Genomic DNA, 25,983 nt, shown 5'->3' with positions numbered 1-25,983 from the left:
TTGGAGGAGGAAAAAAAAAGTATCAAGAATGAAGATAAGAGAAACAAACGAACAAATATAATAAAATGGGATAGGTTATAAAGTCTGCAGATTATTCTTGATTTTGAGAGGTTATCTTCTTGCTTTTTCTTTTCTCTCCCTCTTCCTGGTCGGTGACTCTGTACCCCGGGTTTTGCCCCTTTGCCACGCTCAGGTGGAGGTTTGCAGTTGATAAGTCTCTATGGCAATGTCATGTATTGTGCGTTAGTCTCGTTGGCAGTCGAGGCTATTAGCATTTATAGGCTCCGACAGTGAGAGAGTCCGTGTTCCTAGAGCCTTTCTCCTAGTCTTTCCTTCCTCAATTAGTAGCCTGATAATCCAGCTATGGGGTTGCTGCTGCCTCTGCCTGGATAGTAAGAGGCTCAAAGAGCTGGCAACTCCCCACTCTATTTCCACTCAGCACAGGGCTCTGGGTAAGGCTCAGTCAGTCAGAGCTGCTAGCATAATCAGGCGGGCTTTCCGGCCATTCAAAGACCTCTGGCTCTGCCACTCTGTCCGGTAACACAAGCGGGTGCCCACTTCCGGGGCGCTTGGAGGAAACTCTCACTCACTGGCTGCGCGCGCAGACCAGGATATCCGGCCAGCAGTCTCACGCTCTGAGTGAAACCCCCAACCGCAGGGAAAAGTTGCAGCGTTGGAATTGAGTCTCGCTCCGTCCCCGTGCGCGGCTTTTGCAAGGCGCTGGGGCGGCCCGAGATTCCGCTTTGGCCCACACAAAGGCCCCTGACTCTGCCCCTCTGTGCGATAACACGGGCGCGCACTGCCGAGGCACTCGGAGGAATCGCTCACTCCTTATCTGCGCGCGCAAACCAGGATATGAGGCCGGCCGCGATTCCCTCTGAGTGAAACACCCTCCAGTACGGAAAATCTCCACCGTTGGAATTAGTTCTCACTCCCTCCCGTGCGTGGCTTTCCCAGGGCGCTGGGGCTGCCCAGAGACTCTGCCCTCGGTCCACAGAAAGGCCTCTGACCCTGCCTCTCCGTGGGGCAACACGGGCACTGACTCCCGGGGCCTAGGAAGAAATCTCTCGCCCACTAACTGCGCACCAGCCAGGAGACCGGGTAAAATGTCCGCGCCGCTTGTCTTTCTTTGTTTGGGTTTGGCGCGAGTGTTAGCTTGTATTGCCCGGGTTGCCACAGGATCAGATTTTCCTTGGCTTGGATCTCCGTGCCACAGCCTGGTTCGGCCGTTTGTGTCACGGCCTGGATGTATTCACCCCCTTTGCCCGCCTCAGTTTCTATATTCACAGTTACCAGAGAAAGCCGCCCTGTTTAGGTTAGTGAGGAAGGCGGAGCATTTCTTACTCCCTATTTCCTTCGGGATTTGGTTATATATTTAGCCAATTTTTCACTCAATCATACCTTTGGGTGTATTGCGAAGCATCTGGAAGCTCCAAGTATAGGTTTTTCTGTTTCTGGTTGAAGATCTTGTTGAGTTTTGGGGGAGATTTATCGGTATCGCTTCCTACCCCGCCATTACTCTGATGTCATCTTGGTAGGGCCTTTTTAATAGAGGTCCAGTTTAGCTTCTTAATTATCTGTCTTTATAGCAGTTTAAGAATTTATCAACTGGTACTTTTTAGGGAGACTGCCTTCCAATGCTGCCCAGCACTTAGGGAGGGATTCCGCTCTGCAAAAAAAGACCTCCCTCCTGAAGGGAGAGACCAGACCTGTTGCCTCCACTGTGGCTTCCCTGTTGGCCTATTTTGAAGTTGGCAAAATTGGGGAAACACAATGCAGATTGCCCTGTGTTCCTCTCTTACAAAGGGCAAAGAAAACACACACACACACACCCAGAACTCCTGCTGGTCAGAGATTCCCTGAGTGTCTGTCCCCACCCAAGCCTGTTCAGGGTGTCTGTTTTTTGAAGCCTGAACTCTGGAAAGAATTGGGAAGGGGGACAGAGTAAATGTTGCCCTAAGAATGCTTGCCATTCTTTTGTTGTTGAGATCTCTTTTTGGGGAGGGTGGGAGTTGAGGGAAGCTTGACCTTGTGTCTTCCTCAATAAACTATTCCTTTACACACACACTTCATCAAATGGCCCAAGAGGAAAACTTCCCCTTTCTCACTGAGATGTTAGACATTCAAGTTTGAATTGTGACAGTGACCCCAAACTCCAATTTTTATGTCATTAGTCTCATGACATTGCTAAAAGCTCTGCTGGCTTATTCTCCTAATTGCTGCATCCTTCTGCCTGGATTCTTAGCCTTTTGATCCTTGCCACTGGCTCATAAAAAATGCTCTGAAGGAAAGAATGGTTCACAGGATTTTGGCTCACACTTCTGACGACCTCTTCTTTCTGGAAACCTAGTCCCACAACTTAGTTCTCTTACCTTGATAGCTTTTCTTTTGAAAACTAAACATTTCTACTTGTTCTTAAAGAAGCATGGATTTACTGCAAACTATAGAATCATAGCCAGAAGCAGAAGCCCTCAAAATGGCAATGTTTCTATGAGAGTTAGAGAAACAGTACACACATAACACTAATATTTCAAGAGACCATCTTGGAATATACTTTTAACTGTAATAGTTATAAATTAAGGGACCATTTCTGTTATCTGTTTTTAAATCTAGAAAAGAAAATTTCTAGATCAAAAATTCTCTTTTGATCATTCACTCTATATTGGTGACTACTTCTTGAAACTATGTAAGCACCAGCTTTGCTAAAATCTTTACAGTTTGGTGTAGGAAGATACTTTCTCCAGAAAGTACACTTTTATTGGAATTGCATCACTGGTTGAAACCATTAAAGATAATTTGTTTTTTTAAGAAGTAATTTGGTCCTCTCTGCTCTTTGCAAATATTCATTAAATGTTATAACTTAGAAGTTATTAATGTCCTAAGAAATGATGAGCTTTTTTCAGAGCCAGGAACAGGACAAAGTGGGAAAATATTAAATTGAGTTGCTCCAAGAGTAAATATAGATGAGCTGGGGAATAGGGAGACTCCATGGAACTCCAGCAAGACGAAATAATGGAATTTGAGCACTCCATATTAAACTGAAGACTTTTAAAGGGGCAAGTACTGAAGTAGTCACAGGTCAAGAAGATCCCTTGACTAACTAGAAAAACACATGCAAATAATCTTTGAAAGAAAGCATCACCAGTTCAGAGCCATATGATCTCAATATATCAAGTTTAAACAAATGGGAACTTACAACCAAGATCACTGAGCACACAAGAAATACGAGTTAGAAAAAAAAAACAGAAAAAAGGAACTTTACAGAGCTCTAAAAGGATTGAGATATTTAAATTCTAGACTATTTCATTTAACATAAAAATTCTCAAAGACAAGAGACTGAAAAGATGGCAGCGGAGTAGGCAGACGCATAGATGCCCAGCTCTCACCACCAAACTGGAATACAAATCAATTTAGGAAAAATCAGCATGAAAAACCAACTCTGAACTACAAGAACAGCTCTCAAAAACCAAGGAGCAAAGAAGAAGCCACAAAAAACCTGGTAGGAAGCGCCTGAATCTCCCCTGCTTACAGGAATGGAGGGGGGGGGGAGGCTGAGAGCCCAGAGGGGATCTCACAAAAGGGAAAAGGGCAGAAACTAACTCCTATCCTTCTCAAACTATTTCAAAAAATTCAAGAGGAAGGAAGACTTCCAAGCTCCTTTTATGAGGTGAGCATAATTCTGATTCCAAAACCAGGCAAAGACAACACAAAGAAAGAAAATTATAGGCCAATATCTCTGATGAATATAGATGCTAAAATCCTCAACAAAATATTAGCAAACCAGATCCAACAATATATGGAAAAAATCATACATCATGATCAAGTGGGATTTATTCTGGGGAGGCAAGGATGGTACAATATTTGTAAATCAATCTATGTGATTCATCACATAAACAAAAAGAAGGAGAAAAACCATATGATAATTTTAATAGATGCAGAAAAAGCATTTGATAAAATCCAGCACCCATTCATTATCAAAACTCTCAGTAAAGTGGGAATACAGGGAACATACCTCAACATGATAAAAGCCATCTATGAGAAACCCACAGCCAACATACTCAATGGGCAAAAATTAAAAGCAATACCCTTAAGATCAGGAACAAAGCAGGGGTGCCCCCTTTCACCCGAAGTCCTAGCCACAGCAATCAGACAAGAAGAAGAAATAAAAGGCATTCAAGTTGGAAAAGAAGAAGTAAAACTATCATTATTTGCAGATTATATGATATTGTATATAGAAAACCCTAAAGGCTCAGTCAAAAAGCTACTGGACCTGATAAATGAATTCAGCAAAGTGGCAGGATATAATATCAATACTCAGAAATCAGAGGCATTTTTATACACCAACAATGAACAGTCAGAAAGAGAAATTAAGCAAACAATCCCCTTCACAATTACAACCAAAAAATAAAGTACCTAGGAATAAACTTAACCAAGGAGACTATAAAGACTTGTACTTGGAAAATTACAAAGCATTGATAAAAGAAATCAAGGAAGATACAAACAAGTGGAAGCATATACCGTGCTCATGGTTAGGAAGAATAAACATCATTAAAATGTCTATTTTACCCAAAGCAATCTACAAATTCAATGCAATACCAATTAAAATACCAATGACATACTTCAAAGATATAGAACACATATTCCAAAAATATATATGTTCTCAAAAGAGAACACAAATATCCTCAGCAATCTTAAAAAAGAAGAATAAAGTGGGAGGTATCACACTTCCTGATATCAAGTTATACTACAAGGCCATTGTACTCAAAACAGCCTGGTACTGGCATAAGAACAGGCATATAGATCAATGGGTCAGAACAGAGAACCCAGAAATAAACCCACAGTTCTATGGACAACTGATATTTGACAAAGGAGGTAAGGAAATACAATGGAGTAAAGACAGCCTCTTTAATAAATGGTGTTGGGAAAATTGGATAGCTACCTGCAAAAAAATGAAAGTAGATCACCAGCTTATGCCACTCACAAAAATAAACTCAAAATGGATAAAAGACTTAAATGTAGGCTGTGAAACCATAAGCATCTTAGAAGAAAACATAGGCAGTAAACTCTCCGACATCTCTCGGAGTAATATATTTGCTGATTTATCTCCACAGGGAAGTGAAATAATAGACAGGATAAACAAGTGGGACTATATCAAACTAAAAAGCTTTTGCACAGCTAAAGACAACAAGAACAGAATAAAAAGACAAACTATACAATGGGAGAACATATTTGACAATACGTCTGATAAGGGGTTAATAACCAAAATTTATAAAGAACTTGTAAATCTCAGCACCAGGAAGACAAACAATCCAATCCAAAAATGGGCAAAAGAGATGAATAGCCACTTCTCCAAAGAGGACATACAGATGGCCAATAGGCATATGAAAAAATGCTCAACATCACTAATCATTAGAGAAATGCAAATTAAAACCACAATGAGATATCACCTCACACCAGCCAGAATGGCGCTCATCAACAAAACAACACAGAATAAGTGCTGGCGAGGATGTGGAGAAAAGGGAACCCTCCTGCACTGCTGGTGGGAATGCAGACTGGTGCAGCCACTGTGGAAAACAGTATGGAGATTCCTCAAAAAACTGAAAATCGAACTGCCTTTTGACCCAGCTATCCCACTTTTAGGAATATACCCCAAGGACACCATAGAACGGCTCCAAAAGGAGAAATGCACCCTCATGTTTGTGGCAGCATTGTTCACAATAGCAAAGATCTGGAAACAGCCCAAGTGTCCATCAGAGGACGAGTGGATTAAAAAGCTTTGGTACATATATACTATGGAATACTACTCAGCCATAAGAAATGATGATATCGGATCATTTACAATAACATGGATGGACCTTGATAACATTATACGGAGTGAAATAAGTAAATCAGAAAAAAACTAATAACTATATGAATCCATACATAGAAGGGACATAAAAATGAGACTCAGAGACATGAACAAGAATGTGATGGCAACAGGGGTAGGGGGTGGGGGGGAGGGGGATGGGGCAAAGAAGGAGAGAGGGGTTGGGGGAGGGGAGGGGCACAAGAAAACCAGATAGAAGGTGACAGAAGACAATTTAACTTTGGGGGAGGGGTACACAGCACAATCAAATGTCAAAATAATCTAGAGATGTTTTCTTTCAACATATGTACCCTGATTTATCAATGTCACTGCATTTAATTTAATAAATAAATTTTAAAAAATACTCAAAGACAAATATGAGGTTATAAAGGAATAACAGCATGAGAGCAGATATAATTTCAGACCACCTATAACTTTTAAAAATATAATCAAGGCCTTGGCTGTTGCCTCAGTGGACAGAGTGTTGGTCCAGATATGGACAATGGGGGTTTAATTCCTGGTCAAGGCACTCAGGAGAAGCAACCATCTGCTTTTCCCCCCACTCACTCTCTCCTTCTGTCCCTCTTCCCCTCCCACTTGGCTTGATTGGTTCCAGCGTGGCCCCAGGCAATGAGGATAGCACAGTACTCGATAATTGGCACCAGATGGGTGTTGCCAGGTGGATCCCTATGTGTGCACATCAGGAGTCTGCCTCACTATCTCCCCTCCTCTTACCTAAAAATAAATAAATAAATAAACAAATATATCTATATATATAAAATATCAAGGAAGTACAATAGGTTAAGTGATGTAATAGAGTGTTCAAGGGAAAATTAGTAAAGTGAGAGGCAGAAAATGTGAAGAAATTACCCAGAATGCAACTTAGATAAGAAACTGAAAAATGTAAAGTATTTTAATAAGAAAAGGAATTTTAAAAATCTTATTACATAATCATAGTTGTAGTAAAGGATAGAAGACATAATTTCTGAGGAAAGTACAATAAAGGGAAAAAATTTACACATACACACAAAATGGTGAAACTATATAGTCACAGACAATAGTAGAGGATAGCAAAAGGAAAGGGATGGGAGTAAGTGGAGCTGGGTAAAGGGAAGAAAAATGGGGATGAAAAGAGACTTTGCTTGGAGCTGTGAACACTCAATGCAGTGTGCAGATGATGTTTTATTGAGTTATACACTTGAAACCGGTATGGTTTTGTGAACCAGTGTCATCCCAATAGTCAATAAAAAGGAGAAGGGAAGTCAAGGAAAGAATACACACATAAACACAAAGTGGTGAAACTACACTACACCAAAGACCAAAATAAAATCTAAAGTCAGCCAGATAAAGACAGTTTTTTCAGGAAAAGCAGACTGAGAGCAGAACTGTCTAGAATAAAGAGCATCAGAATATAGTAGAATATTTTATTCGAAGTTCTGAGAGAATATAATATTCAACCTAAAATTGTGTGTCAAATCTATCTCACAATAATAGGAATGAGCCTCACCTGTTGTGGCGCAGTGGATAAAGCATTGACCTGGAACATTGAGGTCTCTCGTTCAAAACCCTGGGCTTGCCTGATCAAGGCACATATGGGAGTTGATGCTTCCTGCTCCTCCCACTTCTCTCTCTCTCTCTCTCTCTCTCTCTCTCTTTTCTAAAATGAATAAATAAAATCTTAAAAAAAAAGAATAGAAATGAACTAAAGACATTTTCAGATAAGTCAAAACTGTATTAGCTACCAAAGCCTAAGTGAAGGAATTTATGGACATATTCCAGAAAGAAAAATAATAACAGAGAAGTCTAGGACGTAATAAAAGTGATGAATAAACAAATTTGGAAATTGTGAGTCTGTCAAACAAAAAATGTATGCTTATATAATAGTATTTCCAGATTTGTAGATATTCTTCAAAGACTTATTAAGACAATTAAAATATTGAACAATAATATGTTACTCAAAGGATGTAATGTGAATTTAAGCATTCTACATTCTTGTGTAGCTAAGGAAATGGATTCAGATGAAGAAACTGAGGTACAAAAATGTTAAGTAACTTGTCCAAGCTCCTACAATTCATCCTGAATTCTTTATTTTGAACTGAGGACTTTAAGCTGGAAAAAAAACTGAGGACAACAAATTGAGGTAATTTAAAATTAAAAATTTTGGTGCTCTCCTTGGCTGAGTACAAGACAATAGAAGGATTTAGTTTTCTGTCTCCCGTTTTCTTCATTTAGGTAATGAAATTAAAATTATTACAGTAACCAACACGATAAACTCAAGAAGTTGAAAAGTGTGTTTGCTTTAGCAGCACATATACTCTATATGGCATACAGATATTGAATCATTATGTTGCTTACCTGAAATTAATGTATTGTTATATGTCAATTATACCTCAATGGAAAGGAAGCTGAAAATTAGGGTTACTCAAAGGATATATGTGAATGAATTCACTGGAAATAACCAAACAAATGAGGGAACAGACATGAGTAACAGCTTCTTCATCTTCCTGTATCCTGCTCCCTAATTCATATAACTGCACTCAGAAAGAAAGGGCAAAGTGTCAGAGGAAAAACATGTCCATGTAAGTGTCCACAAAGGCAGCTGGTAGAAATTAGAGCCACTGCCATGGCAAAAGTCTCTCTTCCTTCTTAGCATAAAGTATATAAGGTATCTTTATCATGATTACTTTGGAGAGGATTTTGCATTGTGGCATCTTTAGACTGCTGTCACAGCAGAATTAATGTTTATAAAACAGCTTATATGCTAAGCATGCTTAATTCAACGAAACAAATCCCTGAAAATCTGCCAAAGGGAAAAAATCCATAAAGAATCAGAGAGCTGAAATTCAATTACAGTTCTCCCTGATCAGATGGGCCCATCTGTTTGAAAACCCTTGTTTCCCTTTAATAATGACATTGGCTGAATGAACTAACTAGGTGTGTTATGTTTAATATAGACTGTGATACTAACTGATTTTCAATAACTATGTGTAAACAGACCTGGACAAGTCCTTTACGTGGTAAAGAATATGAGGAAATGGAATCAAAGTATGAATAGAGTCTGAGGAGAAAGTACCAACTAGTAGGCAAAAAGGTAGGAGGATGCAAGCAAGAATAGACAATACAACTACTGAAAAAGAAATGACTTCTATTCACAGGATACTCATAAAATCTGTTCTTTGCACAAATCAATTCAACAGTGTGTCCTAGTTTGATCAGTCAGCATTAATTTAAATACAGTGTGTCTGTAAGTCATGGTGCACTTTTGACTGGTCACAGGAAAGCAACAAAAGACGATAGAAATGTGAAATCTGCATCAAATAAAAGGAAAACTCTCCCAGTTTCATACCTATTCAGTGCAGTTCGATGTGGGCTCATGCACAGATTTTTTAGGGCTCCTTAGGTAGCGATCCCGTATAGCCTCTACAGACTCATCACTGACTGATGGCCTACCAGAATGGGGTTTCTCCACCAAACTGCCAGTTTCCTTCAACTGCTTATCCCACTGAGTAATGTTATTCCTATGTGGTGGCGCTTTGTTATAAATGTGCCGATATGCATGTTGCACTTTGGTCACGGATTCTAATTTAGTGAGCCACAGAACACACCGGACTTTCCTCTGTATCGTACACATCTCGACTGGCATGGCCATGGGCTGCTCCGCTGTATACACGGTGTTACGTCATCATCTGCACATGTGCACTTGCTACCACATCATCCTACAGAAACTGGGAAGGTTTTCCTTTTATTTGGTGCATATTTCACATTTCTATCGTCTTTTGTTGCTTTCCTGTGACCGGTCAAAAGTGCACCATTACTTTACGGACACACTGTAGTTGAAATACAACCATTTATTTTACAGTTACTAATATAAAATAAATGGATGAAATCACAAGAAGTCTTTTGATTAAAGCATGAAATAGGAAATTTAAATATAATTTACATTTTCAATCTTGCCTTTCTATTTATGAGTCACTGCTAATGTAGAGTTTCCATTATGTAATTAATGAGCTTTTAAGATTCCTGTAATTTCACACTTACTGAATTTGCATTAGTCCCTTCCCAGATTTATATAATTCTTATAAAATTCTTATAATCTTATTATAATGATTAGAGATCTTTCCACACCAAAAAACTAAACTGAGTTTTTCCAGTAGAAACTTTGAAAGGGAAAACTTAAATTATGACTTGGTGATTTTATCTTTGCATTCCATGTACTTTAGATACATATACTTAGGGTTGTCCATTTGTCTGTGGGCATGGTAAAGAGGCATAGATTTGTCAGACATACTGGTTCCTTTCTTGTTCAATTAAAATTAAGCTGAGAGAGTTTTACAGCACAAAACAGATGGATTCACTTAAATAATTTCCTTCCAGTATTGTTTGTCATCGCCGTTTGATTGCCCAAAGTTCCTTGTGTCTTGACACACATTTTTTCATGCTCTCGGGAGCAAGAAATTAAAACTGAATTACTCAAAGGACTTGGCATTGTAGAATTTTTTAAAGTTATAGTTCAAATTTTTTAGTTTTAAATGTCTTAAAATATTTCACATTATTTTAATGTCTTAAAATCATTTCACATTAAATGATTAAATAATAAATCAGTTATTTAAAGATTTATTATTTCATGAGCTAAATCTCTTCCCTGGAGTCTCTTTAAATTACTCAAATATAAAATGAAGATAAACATTTGTGAGAGAATGCATATTTATCTGAATCCCTTCACCATTGTGTGTGTGTGTGTGTGTGTGCGTGTAAATGTGTGAGTTTGATACATAGTATTGGATGAAATTTCGATGTCATAAAATTCTCTAACATTAGACATGACAATGCTTAAACTACCTTAGAAAATAATGTGTTTTTTAAACTCAAAAGAAGGACCTTTTGCCCATTTCCTTGGAGTAGCCTGTTCCTGTGTTTGAAATAGTTTGTCCTTTCTAGAAAGAGTACTTGGTTATTATCTGCCCTTACCTCTCTCCATGTTTTTGAAGACTAATATGTAAACATGTGCCCATTTCCTATGGCAGTCGCTCTGTTTTTAAAACTTTAAGTAAATTATGATAATGCACACTGTGAGAAATAGTAGTTTGATTTGGGAAAGAAAGGAATTTGTATGTTTACACCTTATCTTCTTACCTTACAAAATAAAAATATCCCAGCTTTTCATGGTTGTTGCCAAGACTCTTGCTTGTTAGAAGTGTTCAAAATATGTAGACTCACATACTACAGAAGCTAAGGGCTTCTCTTCTGTTTCAAGGTTTATTTTAAATTTTATCCCCGGCAGTAAATTTGGAGACTTAAGGTTTGCTTATTTATTTAAGTTTAGTTCATTTGTGAGTTCTTGGAACTTTAATCATTGAGTGGATTTTTAAGTTTAAGAGAGAATTTCATTTTTCTGGGAATGTCAGCTGGCATCTACTAGAAATTAGCAATGAAAAGCAATCACTTTTCTCATACATGGCTTTCAGAAAATATGTCAAGATAAAAATATGCAATATTTCCACAGGCTTTGTAAAAAACGTGATAGAAACTTGTCAGAAACTCAAAGTTTCCTACCAAAATAATTAGGAGAATGTCTAAAGCAATGCCTATCAGGAGGCTCTTTTATTTTATTTTATTTATTTATTTATATATATATATATTTTTTGTATTTTTCTGAAGCTGGAAACGGGGAGAGACAGTCAGACAGACTCCCGCGTGCGCCCGACCGGGATCCACCCGGCACGCCCACCAGGGGCCACGCTCTGACCACCAGGGGGCGATGCTCTGCCCCTCCGGGGCGTCTCTCTGCCGCGACCAGAGCCACTCTAGCGCCTGGGGCAGAGGCCAAGGAGCCATCCCCAGTGCCCGGGCCATCTTTGCTCCAATGGAGCCTTGGCTACGGGAGGGGAAGAGAGAGACAGAGAGGAAGGAGGGGGAGGGAGTGGAGAAGCAAATGGGTGCTTCTCCTTTGTGCCCTTGCCGGGAATCGAACCCGGGTCCCCCGCACACCAGGCCGATGCTCTACTGCTGAGCCAACTGGCCAGGGCCAGGAGCTCTTTTAATAAGATACAACAATTAAAACTTTGCCTAGGCTTACACCTTTATAAAAGCCTTTCCCAGCAACCTCTCTGACCAGGTTCCCAGTCTCAGATCAAGCAATTGGTCTTAGCTTAGCAAAGAGGCCAAGAGGGAATACCACATCCTACCCCATCCAGCTCCTTAATGGCTCTACTGCTTTTTTCTAAGATCTCTGGAGACTCAGTTGGCTGTAATCACACAGATAGTCTAAATTAAACTAGTCCTTTTCAACCTTTTTTTTTAACATCAAAGCACACATATATCTGTAGTAACACATGAATACAATGTTATATAGCTATGTAGAAATGGGAAGGGATTTAGAGCTCATTGAAATGTTCATTTCCTTTATTTTATAAAATTATATAAATTTAATAAAATTTATAACAAATTTAATATTAGAGACAGTATTAAAAATGAAATTAATTTTGGGACCTCCCAATAAAGCCTTAGTACTTGACAGGGTCCCCAAAACACAGTTGGCATGCACCCAACAACAGGTTGATTGGAAAACACTATGATAAATATTTAGTGACCTTAATCTTCTTTTGGTTTAAGAGATTATGTGAGGTGAAGGCTTGTCAGTATCTTTGGTAAAATAGGTAAACCTCAGTAGAAGGAGAAACCAAAATTAAAGCCATAAGGCATGTCACTGTCCAGAGCAATTCACATGCTGCCTAGCAGTTAATGGATTTTTATTCTTCAGTGGATAGTCTGATAGAACGATGAGCTAATAGACCACATTTTACAAGAATAGCTGGCCCCACACCAGTGCTCCGACTTACTAGCACTGTGACACTTAGAAGGTTACTTCACCTCTCTGCAACAGCGTGGTTGCAGTTAGGTTTAAAGGCAGGGGATTGATCTGTTGATCAGGAATCAACAGTAAAAATAATTGAGAAAAGGACTAGGAGGGATTGCTGGTCTCCACTCTGAATTAAAGAAAGAGTAGGATTTCTCCTCTTTTAAAACTAAACTAAAATAACAAGACACTTAAAATTACAAAAGCCTTTCAGCAAGCTTCATATTCCTTTCAGTGGACCAGGAAACCTTTAGGTGTGACAAACAAAACTTGGGAGAACTGGACGTTGGAAGCCGACTAAGCCAGTTGCCAGTTCATCACCCATATTGTTTGATGATATTGTATTTCCCCATGTATAAGACACACCCTTTTTTGAAAAATGTGGGGTCTAAAATGGGGTGTGTCTTATACAGTGGTTGTAGTTTTTTTACTTGCATTTCCTGCTTTTTCGCACTTATTTTTGCATTCATTGTTGAAGACAGTGATTCGTCATCAGACACAGATGAGGACGAGCTAATGGAAGAGAAGTTTGATAGTGATGAGGAGTTGTATGAATTTTATGATGAATAAAACTTGAGTTTAGCAACTTTATGTAATACATATTTTTCCAAATTTGGGGCCCCAAAATTAAGGTACATCTAATACATGGGGAAATATGGTATGTGAGCTGCTGGCTGTATATTACCCCAGAGTGGTGAGACATAGAAAACAACTTGTATTGATTTTATTTTATTTGCTTTATAGGAGATTGTCCAGCCATAAAATTTTGAAAATCAGTAAGCAGGTAGTTGTTCTGAAGCTATTCCTCTCTTTTCTTCAAATTGCAAGTGTAGGCTGCCTACATTTCTTGAAAGGAAACTCAAGACATCGTTCCTTGTCCTTCTACATCAGCACAGGAAATCTAATTCAGTGGTCCATAAAATAGTTACCATGGAGAGTAGACAGTTGGACACAAATATCCACACTTAAAATTTAAGCTTGAGGCCTATTGTTTGATCTAAAAGAGATTATATTACATTTTTTAATGTTTTCTTCAGATATTACTGTGATGAAATATGACTTCACACCCAAAACAGTCATTCACTGTGGATGGTTAACTGCCTCTCAAAAATGTATCTTCTTTATTTACATATTTTAAGCATTGAATGCCTACAAAACTCTGCTCCCAACATGTTAATATTAAAAATAATACCTGCTCCTCTTGTTGCTAAAAGCAACTTCACAACCTATGAGAAGGCAAACATATGAGAAAATGTTAACCATTATCCTTGTGTTAGAATAACAAGAGGCAAAAAATCCTTCTGTCCTGAAATTACTCAGGACACTGAGGCTTTCACTAAATTTGCCAAAATTGCCTCCAATTATTTCATGATTCATTTTTTCGCATTTGATGCTGTTGAGACACCCCCCCATACACCCCGTCTCCAGATGGTGGCGTACAGAGGCCAGCCCATGGACTGAGGACTCATGTGGTCCTTACTGAGTTAAAAGGAGTCCAAGGTAAAGTTTAAGAGTTGCAAGTTTGGATTCCAAAGACATTTATTTTGACTTAATGACTCTCTGTTTCTCAGGTGCCCTTGCTAAAATTTCACCTCTTTCATCGCCCTGTTCCTCACCTCTCCAAGGGACTCCGGCCAGCAGTCCCGTCAGCAAAATTTCTACAGTTCAGTTTCCAGAATCTGCCAACACAACTGCCAAACAAGGCCTAGGTTCTCACAGGGCCTTAACTTACACCCAGAGTGCCCCTGACCTGTCTCCTCAGATAACGATTCCACCTGTTGTATGTAGCAGGTAAGGGTTTATATGTTCTTGACTGGAGTTTAATAATAAAACTAATACTGTTTCTCCTTTTAGGAACATCAGCAGCAATCCACATAGCTATATGTGTATGTTTGCCAGAGTTCTTGACAGGAAATATAGGATAATGTGATTTTTGTTGAATAGGATGTAATAGAAACTTAATTTTTCTGTGGTTTTCTATTAAAAAATGTTTAGAGTGCATATGGGCCATATTCCTAATCTTTGGGAATGGTATAAAATAATTAGTTGTATAGTCTATCTGCTTAATGATGAAAAATGCATAAAGCATATATTTTAAAAAGTCATATCAATAATTTGGTATTTTGTTGAAATATCTTTTACTTGTTCTCCAGGGAGGATTTTATATTTATTTTAAAGGCATTTTATCTTAAGTTTGCAGTACCTGTTTTAACTTTGATTATTTGAAAATAACATGGTACTTTATGGCAGAACTCAAGTAGGTCTCAGAATGCAAATAAACAATTGCTTGTACTGATCTATCATATTTTAAAAGAATTATAAAGCATTGTCTTTTCATAGAAGTTAGAAAAGAGGGCCAACATTTTGCCAACATTATCACTAAAAAAGAAATACCCCCTCTTACCGATTTACATAGTGTTGTTCTTCAGTAATAGCTTAATCCAGAATAATTGATCTTAAAGCATTACAATATTTCTTTAAGTAGAAAAGAGTTGAATGTTTTAAAACTCTTTTAAAAGTTTAAGTATAATTATAAAAATGCTTTGAAGAAAACACTGTTTCTTATCTAAAGTTGATGATGATAGCCATTTGAAGAGATTAGTTACATGTTAGTCTAATATCACATGTTTCACAAATTTGAACAGTATTTTCAGTTTTAAATTTCATAAGTTTCATGTTCAGGTATTTGTTTATATTTATTAATTTTTTAGAGCAGATCATTTGTTTATAAAGTTTATTGAGTGAATATTTTTCGGTTTAGAATCTTTATTTTTACTTTCTTTGTCTTTACAAATACTTTTAAAGAAAAAAAATCATTTTTTTTGTTTGGTCTTTTGGCCACAGTTACAGGAAAAGTTCTTCTACCCTTTAAAAGTTATTCTGCTGTTCTCTCTTTGATAGCTTTTCTAATAAATTAATTTCTGTAGGATGTTAATCCCATCTTTTCCCCCTACCAAAAAAGAGGCACAATCTGTGGTAAAGTATACATATATTTCCCTTTTAGTGAGCCACAATACACATGACTTTATTAAAAGCTCTGAAAAGTCCTGAAAGAAAACTTCTTGATTTTTGTTTCATTTAGCATCTTCAGAGTTTATTTGACCACAGAACCAATTTCTTTAGGTTAACACCCAATAATTGCCCATGCAGCTAGTGTTTGGTTCTTAAGGAGAACACTCTTAAGAAACACTTTTTGAGGTATGCATCTGAGCCAAAAAGAAGCCCAGTGGAGTGTCAGCATCAAGGACATCTGCTTCTAGTGTTCCTAGGAAGACTGTCCCACTGTGGCCTCCAGATTTACATGATATAAGTCACCTAAAGAAAGGAGAAAGATGTTCAGAAAAGATCTACCACTCACACAGCTTTTCTCATTACGATCTATTTTTTGTATTCTTAGTTGGAAGAATATAATGGGATTTCTATTTAAAAAAAAAATCTTTTGGAGAAAAACAAGGCAATTTCACTGCCTACTTGTTCAGTAATGTTTATAAATCCAGTAGTGTGTGTTTTATTTGTTTGGGCTTTATAAATCTATAATTCAAACCATGTTTTATTATTGCCTTCAAGGCAGCCACCCATGTAGGCCCAGAGAGTTCCAGAAACACACAACTAATTATTGTGGTTTCCCCTGCTGAACTCGAAGAGTTTGGCGTTGAATCCCATTGTCTTGGCTGCTGTAACATCTGTGCAACAAGCTCTTTTTTTGGCAAAAGAGGTAGTCAGTTTGAACTACTAATTTAAATGTTCCTTTTAAGTATTATCTTGCAATGAAAAATCTTAAAACTAATAAACGCCGCTTTTACTAAGTTTCATTTAAGAATGTAAGCACATCACTGGCATCTACTTTGTTTCCTTTGGTCCTGTCATTTTCTTTTGATTCCCTAAATCAAACTGATGGGATTTCATAATTAAAAATATTTTGTGCGTGTTGCTTTTCCACTTACTTTCAAGGCTTGAAAAATAAATTAACTTAGGATGAGAATACTTTCTAACTAGAAAGTGTTTATCTCCACTACATGTAGAAGCACATTCAGGGGAAAAAGAAGTGATGAGATATTAATTATATTATAAACTGTCATTCACATCTTTTCCTTTTAGAGTAATCTGTGGTTAAATAACAAACAGAAACCCTCTAAGACCCTTTGTAATATTAGGCAGAAGGAAGGAGCCCAGAAGCAAAATGCAGAATTAAAATCTAACCATGAAACTCTACACAAGATAAGTGGGAGGGGAAATTTGCCAGGCCCTTGTGGGATCATTTTTAAATTTATGATCCAGTTCAAACTGTTTAGAAAGCAAAGGTATCCTGTATCCTCCAACCAGCTCTGTTTAAGGTGCCACCTCTCAGGCACCTTATTTTTCTGTTACCTATCATGTACCCTCTTTACCTGTTTTTCTCAACTTGCAACCTATGAAGTCATTTTGCATTCAACTTCCGATAAAATGTACTTTGTTTTTTAAGTGAGAGGAGAGGAGATAGAGAGACAGACTCCCACATGCACCCCACCTGGATCCACCTGGCAAGCCCCCTACCGGACGATTCTCTCCCCTTTTGGGTCCATACTCAGCAACAGAGCTATATTTTTTAGCACCTGAGGTGGAGGCTCAATGGAGCCATACTCAACACCCGAGCCAACTCACTCAAGTCAATTGAGCCATGGCTACTGGAGGCATAGAGAGAGAGAAAGAAAGAAGTGGGAGGGGGAGGGGTGGAAAAGCAGATAGTCGCTCCTCCTGTGTGACCAGGAATCAAACCCAGGACTTCCACACTCCGGGCTGACACTGTGCTACTGAGCCAACTGGCCAGGGCTACCTTTTTATTTTGTTTGTTTATCTCCTTCAGGCCTTAACAGGTAGCTGATCAATCTAAAAAAAAATTTTTCAGGCAAAAAATAAAATTTATATACTATTATAGTATTTTTACACATAAAATTTTTTCTTAAAAAGCTCTTTGGACATAAAATTAAGCCATAGAACTAAATCTAATGAGGTTTTTACCCAGGCACAAATGGATTCTACTGGGGAGGATATTTTTGACCAAATTCATATTGGTACCTCCATAATCACTACTGTAACAGGCTATCCCAGAATCCTCTGAGTAATGAAAGGACATTATGCGGGTAGTTTTACTTCCAGTGTAGACTACGGAGGAGGATGAGAGTGGAATGCAGCTTCTTATCCTTTATATTGATTATGTTCTCGAAAAAGAACACAGTACTCTGCATATCAGCATCCCTCTATACAAAATTAGCTTTTTAGCTTTTCCCTCAAACAAATAAAAGGTAGAAATATTTGACTATTGTTATCTATCTTAATGTACACATAGATGGTGTGTACCTGTGATTTGTTGAAAAAGAATATACTTAACAGCTGTTGCAAACTTTCTCAGCTGTGGCAGGCCATACTCCCAAGGGGATCAGGCTGACGGACCCCTGGAGAGAAGCAGGACAGCCATGCAGACACCCAGCAGAACGGGTAATTCTCTATTTGAATTCTGTTTCTCAAAATGGTCATGACTTTCTTTTTTTTTTTTAATTGAAAAGATAAGACATGTTCCTGATTTTTTAGATTAGAATTTTTAGAAGACAAAGATATCAAAACTATCCATAATTCTACTACCTAGAGTTAATCATGGGTAAAATGTTGGTGCAAAGCTGCCCAAAATGTTTCTATATATATAAAATATACATGAAAAGACAGTTTAGATAATGTGTAGTATAGAAATGTTCTTTTATCTTGGACATTTAGAGATGCATCCATGTCAAGGTAGTCTCTGGAGATCTCCATGCAGACTCTGGGCAACGACTCTGCTTAGATCACTGTAAGCTTATATAAAACATAGTTTTTTCCTTGAGGCAGTATTATGGAGACAGTAAGAACACAGGCTTTGGAGCCAGGTTTATATCCTGATTGAGCTACCTATAACTTTGTATTCTCCGTGCCTTGGTTCCTTCATCTGTAGAATGGGAATAATAATAGAATTACCAAAACAGATTAAAGTTAAAATAAATTTAAAAAGGTGAAAGATGAAAAAAGGTGAAAGGATTAGCCAAAAAACATTATATATATATATACATGTGTGTGTATGTGTGTGTGTGTGTGTGTATATATATATATATATATATATATATATATATATATATATATATATATATATATAAAACACATAGACACAGGTATCAATGTGGTGATAGCCAGAGGGAAACGGGGGTGGCAGTAGGTAGAGGGGGCAAAGAGTAGGGAATTGGGGGTAGAAAGAGACTTTGCTTGGGGCAGAGGGGATACGATGACATTTACAGATGGTATTTTATTGAATTGTAGTCTGTATGGTTTTGCAAATGAATGTCATTCCAATAAATCCAATTGATAAAAACACTTTTTAAAAAATAGAATCATAAAAATAAAATAAATTTTTTTAAAAAAAATGTGTGCCTTCTCCTACCCTATGATCCTATATTCTTGGTGTGTACAAGCTCATGAAAGCAATAGTTCCCCAAGTTGGCCTAAACCCTATATTTACTGCATGCATTTTAGGAATAGTCACTTAAAATGGGACTCCTTTTTGTTGTCAGTTTCATAATCAGCTGTTCTCTTTCCATTTCAGATGACACTGCTCAAGTTACCTCTGATTATGAAACCAATAATAACAGTGATAGCAGTGATATTGTACAGAATGAAGATGACACTGAGTGCTCAAGAGAGCCGCTGAGGAAAGCATCGGCTTGTAGCACCTACGCGCCCGAGACCATGATATTCCTGGTAGCCCCATATCACTTCACTCTTTTACTTGAGAAATCACCTTCTGTTACAGGGATTGGCTTAGAGGAAGATCCCAGAATGTTTGATTTGTAGCTCTATCTCATTTGGATTTTACATGGATTATAGCTCTACCCATATATATGAATATAATATTTCCCTATTCAAGTCTTATGATCTCTTAATGATTCTTTTTCTTCTTTTTTTTTTTTTTTTTGTATTTTTCTGAAGCTGGAAACGGGGAGAGACAGTCAGACAGACTCCCGCATGCGCCCGACCAGGATCCACCCGGCACGCCTACCAGGGGCGACACTCTGCCCACCAGGGGGCGATGCTCTGCTCCTCCGGGGCATCGCTCTGCCGTGACCAGAGCCACTCTAGTGCCTGGGGCAGAGGCCAAGGAGCCATCCCCAGCGCCCGGGCCATCTTTGCTCCAATGGAGCCTCGGCTGCGGGAGGGGAAGAGAGAGACAGAGAGGAAGGAGGCGGGGGTGGAGAAGCAAATGGGCACTTCTCCTATGTGCCCTGGCCGGGAATCAAACCCGGGTCCCCCTCACGCCAGGCCGACGCTCTACCGCTGAGCCAACCGGCCAGGGCTGATTCTTTTTCTTAATGAACAAAAACATAAATATTCATCTCCACAAATGATTATAGACATTTCTTATTCCAAACTAAAAGTGTAAATATACATAGGAAAAAATGAATTATTTCATTCAGTCAAGTACTGTTTTATAGCTGTCAATCAATACAGTGAACTGTGTTGGTTGTCTTAGGGCATCTGTTGTTCTTTTTCTAGCACCTCCTTCATCTAAAAAGTGAGCCAATATTTATTTCCTTTGTTATATTAAATCAAGTTTACATTGACACTTGCTACCCATTAAAATATCCTTTAATAATGATTTATTTTAGGTTTAAAGTGATCCATTTATAGAAGATAATAGCATAATTGAGTCCGATTAATCTGGGGAGCCAGCAAATGGTAGAAAATAGTGACTGTCATATGATTATCAGTTACTGCTACTCTCATTTTTCTTTAACCTGACTTACCATTTATGCTTTTAAGTCAAAGAGATTTTCAGATAAATTAATTTATTTGTTTTCTTATCGTTATTTATTTTTCTTTTCTTGGTAAATGTACCCTTAAGAATGTCCTTATTTAGGAGCAATTATAAAATGTCGCTACATGTGTACAGTACATGTTTCTTTGGAAATCATACATCACATGAATTAAACTAAAATCACTGGAAAAATAAAATAAAATAAAATCACTGGAAAATGTGGCTGCTGTCATTCCGCAGGATTGATGCTAATTTTGAAGTAGTAATACAAATTTGACCAATTAGAATGAGGGTGATTAAGCCCCCACACACACACACACACACACACTCATGAGTTTCTTTTGAGAGTCCAATGTAAGCCAGGAATGCTCATCTCAGAAAATTTTACATAAATATATAAAGAGAGAAATTTACATGCAATTTTAAAGTGTTCTGAAACTTTTGATTCTTTATTTAGGTATCCCACAATAGACTCAAAAGCACTTATGTTAATTTGTGGAAGAAACATCCTTTTTTTTCTTTTCTTTGCTGGCTCGCTTTTTTATTTTTTGCTATAGCATGTATGAACCAACAAAGGCAGGCACCTAACAGTGCCAAATTCATGGCCTGAAACAGCATCAGGACCTTTTCTCCTTACTTTGGGGCCAGTGTCATGTTCATCTTGATTTTTTTTTAGAGCTCACCCATTCACTCAGACATTATTTCAAGTAAACTCAGTTGTTGAATTGAACTTACCAAAGCATGAATTACTTTGTAGCAATATTATATGTTGTTAACAATGCTTTCATTTTTTTTATAGGACAAACCAATTCTTGCTCCTGAACCTCTTGTCATGGATAACTTGGACTCAATTATGGAGCAGCTAAATACTTGGAATTTTCCAATTTTTGATTTGGTGGAAAAAATAGGAAGAAAATGTGGCCGTATACTTAGTCAAGTAAGAAATGCATTCATACCTTTGACTTTAAATGCAGGAAAAACAATTCCTTGGTTGGTTAGAGCTCTGTACATGCTTGATGCCAGTGGCGGGTAGTAGGCACAGAAAGGAAATTTTAGTACACAACATTCCATAGATTTCTTGGTCCTGGATTAACAAATGTAATTTGCACTTTAAGTGAGTAAAATACCATATTCTTTAATGAAAAGATGTATTTTTGGGAAGAAGCAGGGATACACAAGCAAGATAGAGAAATGATCTAAAATCCATAGAATTCAGTAGAAGAAAAACTGACACAAACTCTCAAAAGAAGAAAGCTTATAAACACAAATTTATTGTAATTATTTTCATTAATTATTTTCTAAACTTTTTGACTAGGATATTATGCTTAGTTTTTCCCTGTTCTATGAGAAACACACCAAATAGAGTTCTCTGGATATTAATATGGAAACAACCTTAATGTATTACAAAAGTATAAAGTATAGGATATAGCTGCATAATTAGCTTTTTAATATTTTTTTCCTTAAACTAAACTATTTTCAAGATTTCCCAAATAAACAAATATTTCTCTGAGGGAGAAAAAATACAGAAATTAAGAATTAGTATGTTCTCAATAAGCAAAACAAAACAATGAATTTACTCTATTATCAAAGTATACACTCTTAATTAAAAGGGATAATACACCCTGGCCAGTTGGCTCAGCAGTAGAGTATCAGCCCAGCATGTGAATATCCCAGGTTCAATTCTTGGTCAGGACATACAAGTGAAGCGCCCATCTGCTTCTTCACCCCCCCTCACTTCTCTCTCTCTCTCTCTCTCTCTCTCTCTCTTCTCCTCTCCTCCTGAAGCTTGATTAGAGTGAGTTGGCCTCAGGTGCTGAGGATGGTTCTGTGGCCTCTACCTCAGGCACTAAAAAATGGCTCAGGTGACAATGGATCTAGGGCCCCAGATGGGCAGAGCAGCACCCCCTCGTGGGCTTACCTAGTGGATTTCGGTTGGGGTGCATGCAAGAATCTGTCTCTGCCTCCCTGCCTCTCACTAAAATAAAAACAAAATAAGAAAAAGATAATATAATAATACTTAGTAGCTTATTTAAAAATGTTTTAGGTGAGTTCTTATAGATTTAGTAAATATCACAACAAAGATACTAAAGCCTACCAAACTTTTTAATATAAGTCACAGAGTAGGATTCAGGACCCAGATTTATTATTGCCACAACACTCCCTGCAAAACACTAGAAGAGAAGTCACTTATTACCCTTATTTCTACTTTACATATCAGAGACAGTCTTTGTTTGAACCTCTTGGCCAGTATCTAAGTATAGAACTTCAGGATGAAGATTCCTGATCCATGAAAGTATGAAGGAAGAAGATAGTGGGACCTTTTCTTCTATAGTTCAGTTCCACAAACAAGTATTAATCTAGTTTCAAGAAGAAAAATTTGTTCCTGCCTTAAGGAACTCCCGTTCTAGTAGGGAAATGAGATGTCAAAATAATGACAGTTCATGCTACATACAAAAGAAGTATGCTAAAAGGATTAATGGAATATGAAACTCAGTATAATTACAAAATCAATATAATATGCAGGCATTGCCTCTGCTAGACTTGATCCTGACCATGAACATGTTGAAGACTAAAACTGCCCTTTTCTTTTATCAGGATTTATTTAGCCCATTCTTCTCCTCTCCCCTCAGTACTAAACAACATTTTTTAAGCTAGCTGAGCTTAAGGACAGATTTAAAGGCAGCCATTTTTCTTTCCTTTTTTTTCCTAATAAAAAAGTTTTCTTTTTTTTAATTAATTTTAAATTAAATTTATTGGGGTGGCTTTGGTTAATACGATCATATAGGTTTGAAGTGTGCATTTCTGTGATCCACAATCAATACCTTGTACTGTGTGCCCACCACCCAAAGTCAAATCCTGTTCCATCACCATATACAGTGTATCCGTAAAGTCATGGTGCATTTTTGACCGGTCACAGAAAAGCAACAAAAGACAATAGAAATGTGAAATCTGCACCAAATAAAAGGAAAACTCTCCCAGTTTCATACCTATTCAGTGCAGTTCGATGTGGGCTCATGCACAGATTTTTTTAGGGCTCCTTAGGTAGCTATCCTGTATAGCCTCTACAGACTCGTCACTGACTGATGGCCTACCAGAACGGGGTTTCTCCACCAAACTGCCGGTTTCCTTCAACTGCTTATCCCACCAAGTATTGTTATTCCTATGTGGTGGCGCTTCGTTATAAACGTGCCAATATTCACGTTGCACTTTGGTCATGGATTCGAATTTAGCGAGCCACAGAACACACTGAACTTTCCTCTGTACCGTCCACATCTCGACTGGCATGGCCGTGGGCTACTCCGCTGTATACACGGTGTTACGTCATCATCTGCGCATGCGCACATGCTGCCACATCATATTACAGAAACTAGGAGGGTTTTCCTTTCATTTGGTGCAGATTTCACATTTCTATCATCTTTTGTTGCTTTCCTGTGACTGGTCAAAAGTGCACTATGACTTTACGGACACACTGTATTTGGCCCCCTTTACACTTTATCACTCCACCAGGCCCCTTCCCTCTGGTAACCACCATACCGGTGTCTATATCCGTGAGTTTCAGTTTTATAGCCCACATAAGAGTGAAATGATATGGTTCTTGTTTTTTTCTGACTGACTTATTTTGCTTAGCATGTTCTCATTGTCCATTCGTGCTGTCACACACGACAGGATGCCATCTTTTCTGATGGCTGAATAGTACTCAGGGCAGCCTCTCATGTTCAGTCTGCCTCAGCCTCACGCATCAGGCTCCTCTGGGGAGTTTTATAGACCACTTTCTGAACCCCTTTGCAGACTCTGAATCTAAGGGAATGATTTTCCTGTAAATATGCCTGCACTGGTGCCTCAGGAAAATGTGGCAATGGGACAGGGGGTCTCCCCTCTTTTACTGGAGAGTTCCCTGGTAAGGAGAGAGAAGAGACCTCATTGTTTTGTATTTGATATATACATTCAGGCTCCCCACAATTATAATATACTTTTCTCAGTAACTTTGATGCTGGTTGTTTTTTTACTTTTTTACAGAAGAGGCATTGGAGGCTTCAGAGAGGATGATATTTTTCATCCACAGTCATACACTACATAGTGGATCCATGATTAGAATGCAGACATATCATATTGCAAGTCCCGGCTTTATACCTTTATATCAACTGCTTCTTAACTCCCTATAAAACACATTCATTTATTACATCTCTAAACTCTCCAAATGGAGAGTGTGAGCAAGCAGAAAGTGGTTACTATAGCAGCAGTTTTACAGCCAATGACAGCGTGTCAGATTTCATTGCAGACCTGTCCCCTCCAAGCCCTGAGCTCGGAGGGCGGGAAGGGGAGCCTGACAGCTTTGCCACCAAATGTTTTCTAAGAGTCTTGGGTATGAGTAGACATTAGGAAGATTAGAGATAATTAACAATTAGATGTAGAGAAAATCCATTAATGTTTTTTAGTCATCTTTCAAAAATAAACATATAACTGCCTGATTCTTATTATGTCACTGTTTATTTTTTCCATTTACAAAACTGTAAACTTTTTGGAACTGCAATTTTTTTGCACTGCTAAATAGAACTTTACAGGGTTTTTTCCTTTGATTTGAGTTTTTAAGGACAAAAATCATGACATTTTCACTGTGTGAAAAGCATATTTTTTTCATGTTACTAAGAATTTAGGACATCTGAAATGAATTAACTTGAGCATTCCAAGAAATCACCTTTTGGCTGAAACTACACAGAAAAAATCTCACTTCAAAAGACTTTAAAGAGACATATGTGCTGTGGAAATGACTTCCCAGTCTCAATATACTGCCTTTTTTATGATTATCATGTTTATTTTAATAAATTTGAAAGGATATTATTCAGATTTTGGAACAGTGCTTCCCTTTTTTCAGTTACCAATTTTTACGTGGTTAATGGTAATGTTTGTGTTTGAGTTTGGGTCATTGGTGGTGGATTTTTAACAGCTCTTGGTGAAAATTGTCCTGTTTTAAAATCAACTGTAAAATATCTTGTTGTCTTTATTATTCAATTCATCTTTCAAATGTTTAAAGAAACTAATAGCAAAATTTAATTTGCAATTCTAACAATATTGTTTTTCAAATATTTGTGGTAGGATTTGAAACACTTAACAGTACAAATCTGAAGCCAAACTGCTTGGTTTGAATTCTGGTTCTGATAATGTGTTTGCTGTGTGGTCTTGGAAGGGTCACTCAGACTCTCTGTGCCTCAGCTTCTTCTGCTATCAAATGTTAGTAATAAATCATACCTATCTCAGAAGATATTGTGAAGATTAATTACATATAAATAATTAATATATCTAAAGTATTTAAAACAGGCTTCTCACTAAATGCTAAATATATAGGCATACATATGTACATATATATCAACAACTGTTATTATGGTTAGTGTTATTAAAGTAATATGCATAGTTAAATGCATTAGGTATTTATAAATAAGAGCTTGATATCATCTAAAGTAGTATTAAAGG

General features: G+C 37.7%; 1 protein-coding gene across 2 annotated transcripts in view; it reads left to right on the top strand.

Moving 5' to 3' along the window:
• Positions 1-25,983, top strand: part of PDE3A (phosphodiesterase 3A) — a 326,334-nt gene that overhangs the window by 272,914 nt on the left and 27,437 nt on the right. For both annotated transcript variants that reach the window (XM_066354792.1, XM_066354801.1), the window contains exons 6-9: positions 14,273-14,492; positions 18,091-18,176; positions 19,306-19,460; positions 21,314-21,451. In XM_066354792.1, the coding sequence (XP_066210889.1) occupies positions 14,273-14,492; positions 18,091-18,176; positions 19,306-19,460; positions 21,314-21,451 (599 nt within the window). The remainder of the gene's footprint in view (positions 1-14,272; positions 14,493-18,090; positions 18,177-19,305; positions 19,461-21,313; positions 21,452-25,983) is intronic.

The sequence above is a fragment of the Saccopteryx leptura genome, chromosome 1, assembly GCF_036850995.1.
Source record: "Saccopteryx leptura isolate mSacLep1 chromosome 1, mSacLep1_pri_phased_curated, whole genome shotgun sequence".
Classification (NCBI taxonomy): Eukaryota; Metazoa; Chordata; class Mammalia; order Chiroptera; family Emballonuridae; genus Saccopteryx; species Saccopteryx leptura.
The sequence above is the reverse complement of the archived record's forward strand: the minus strand, read 5'-3'. Positions and strand labels throughout refer to the sequence as shown.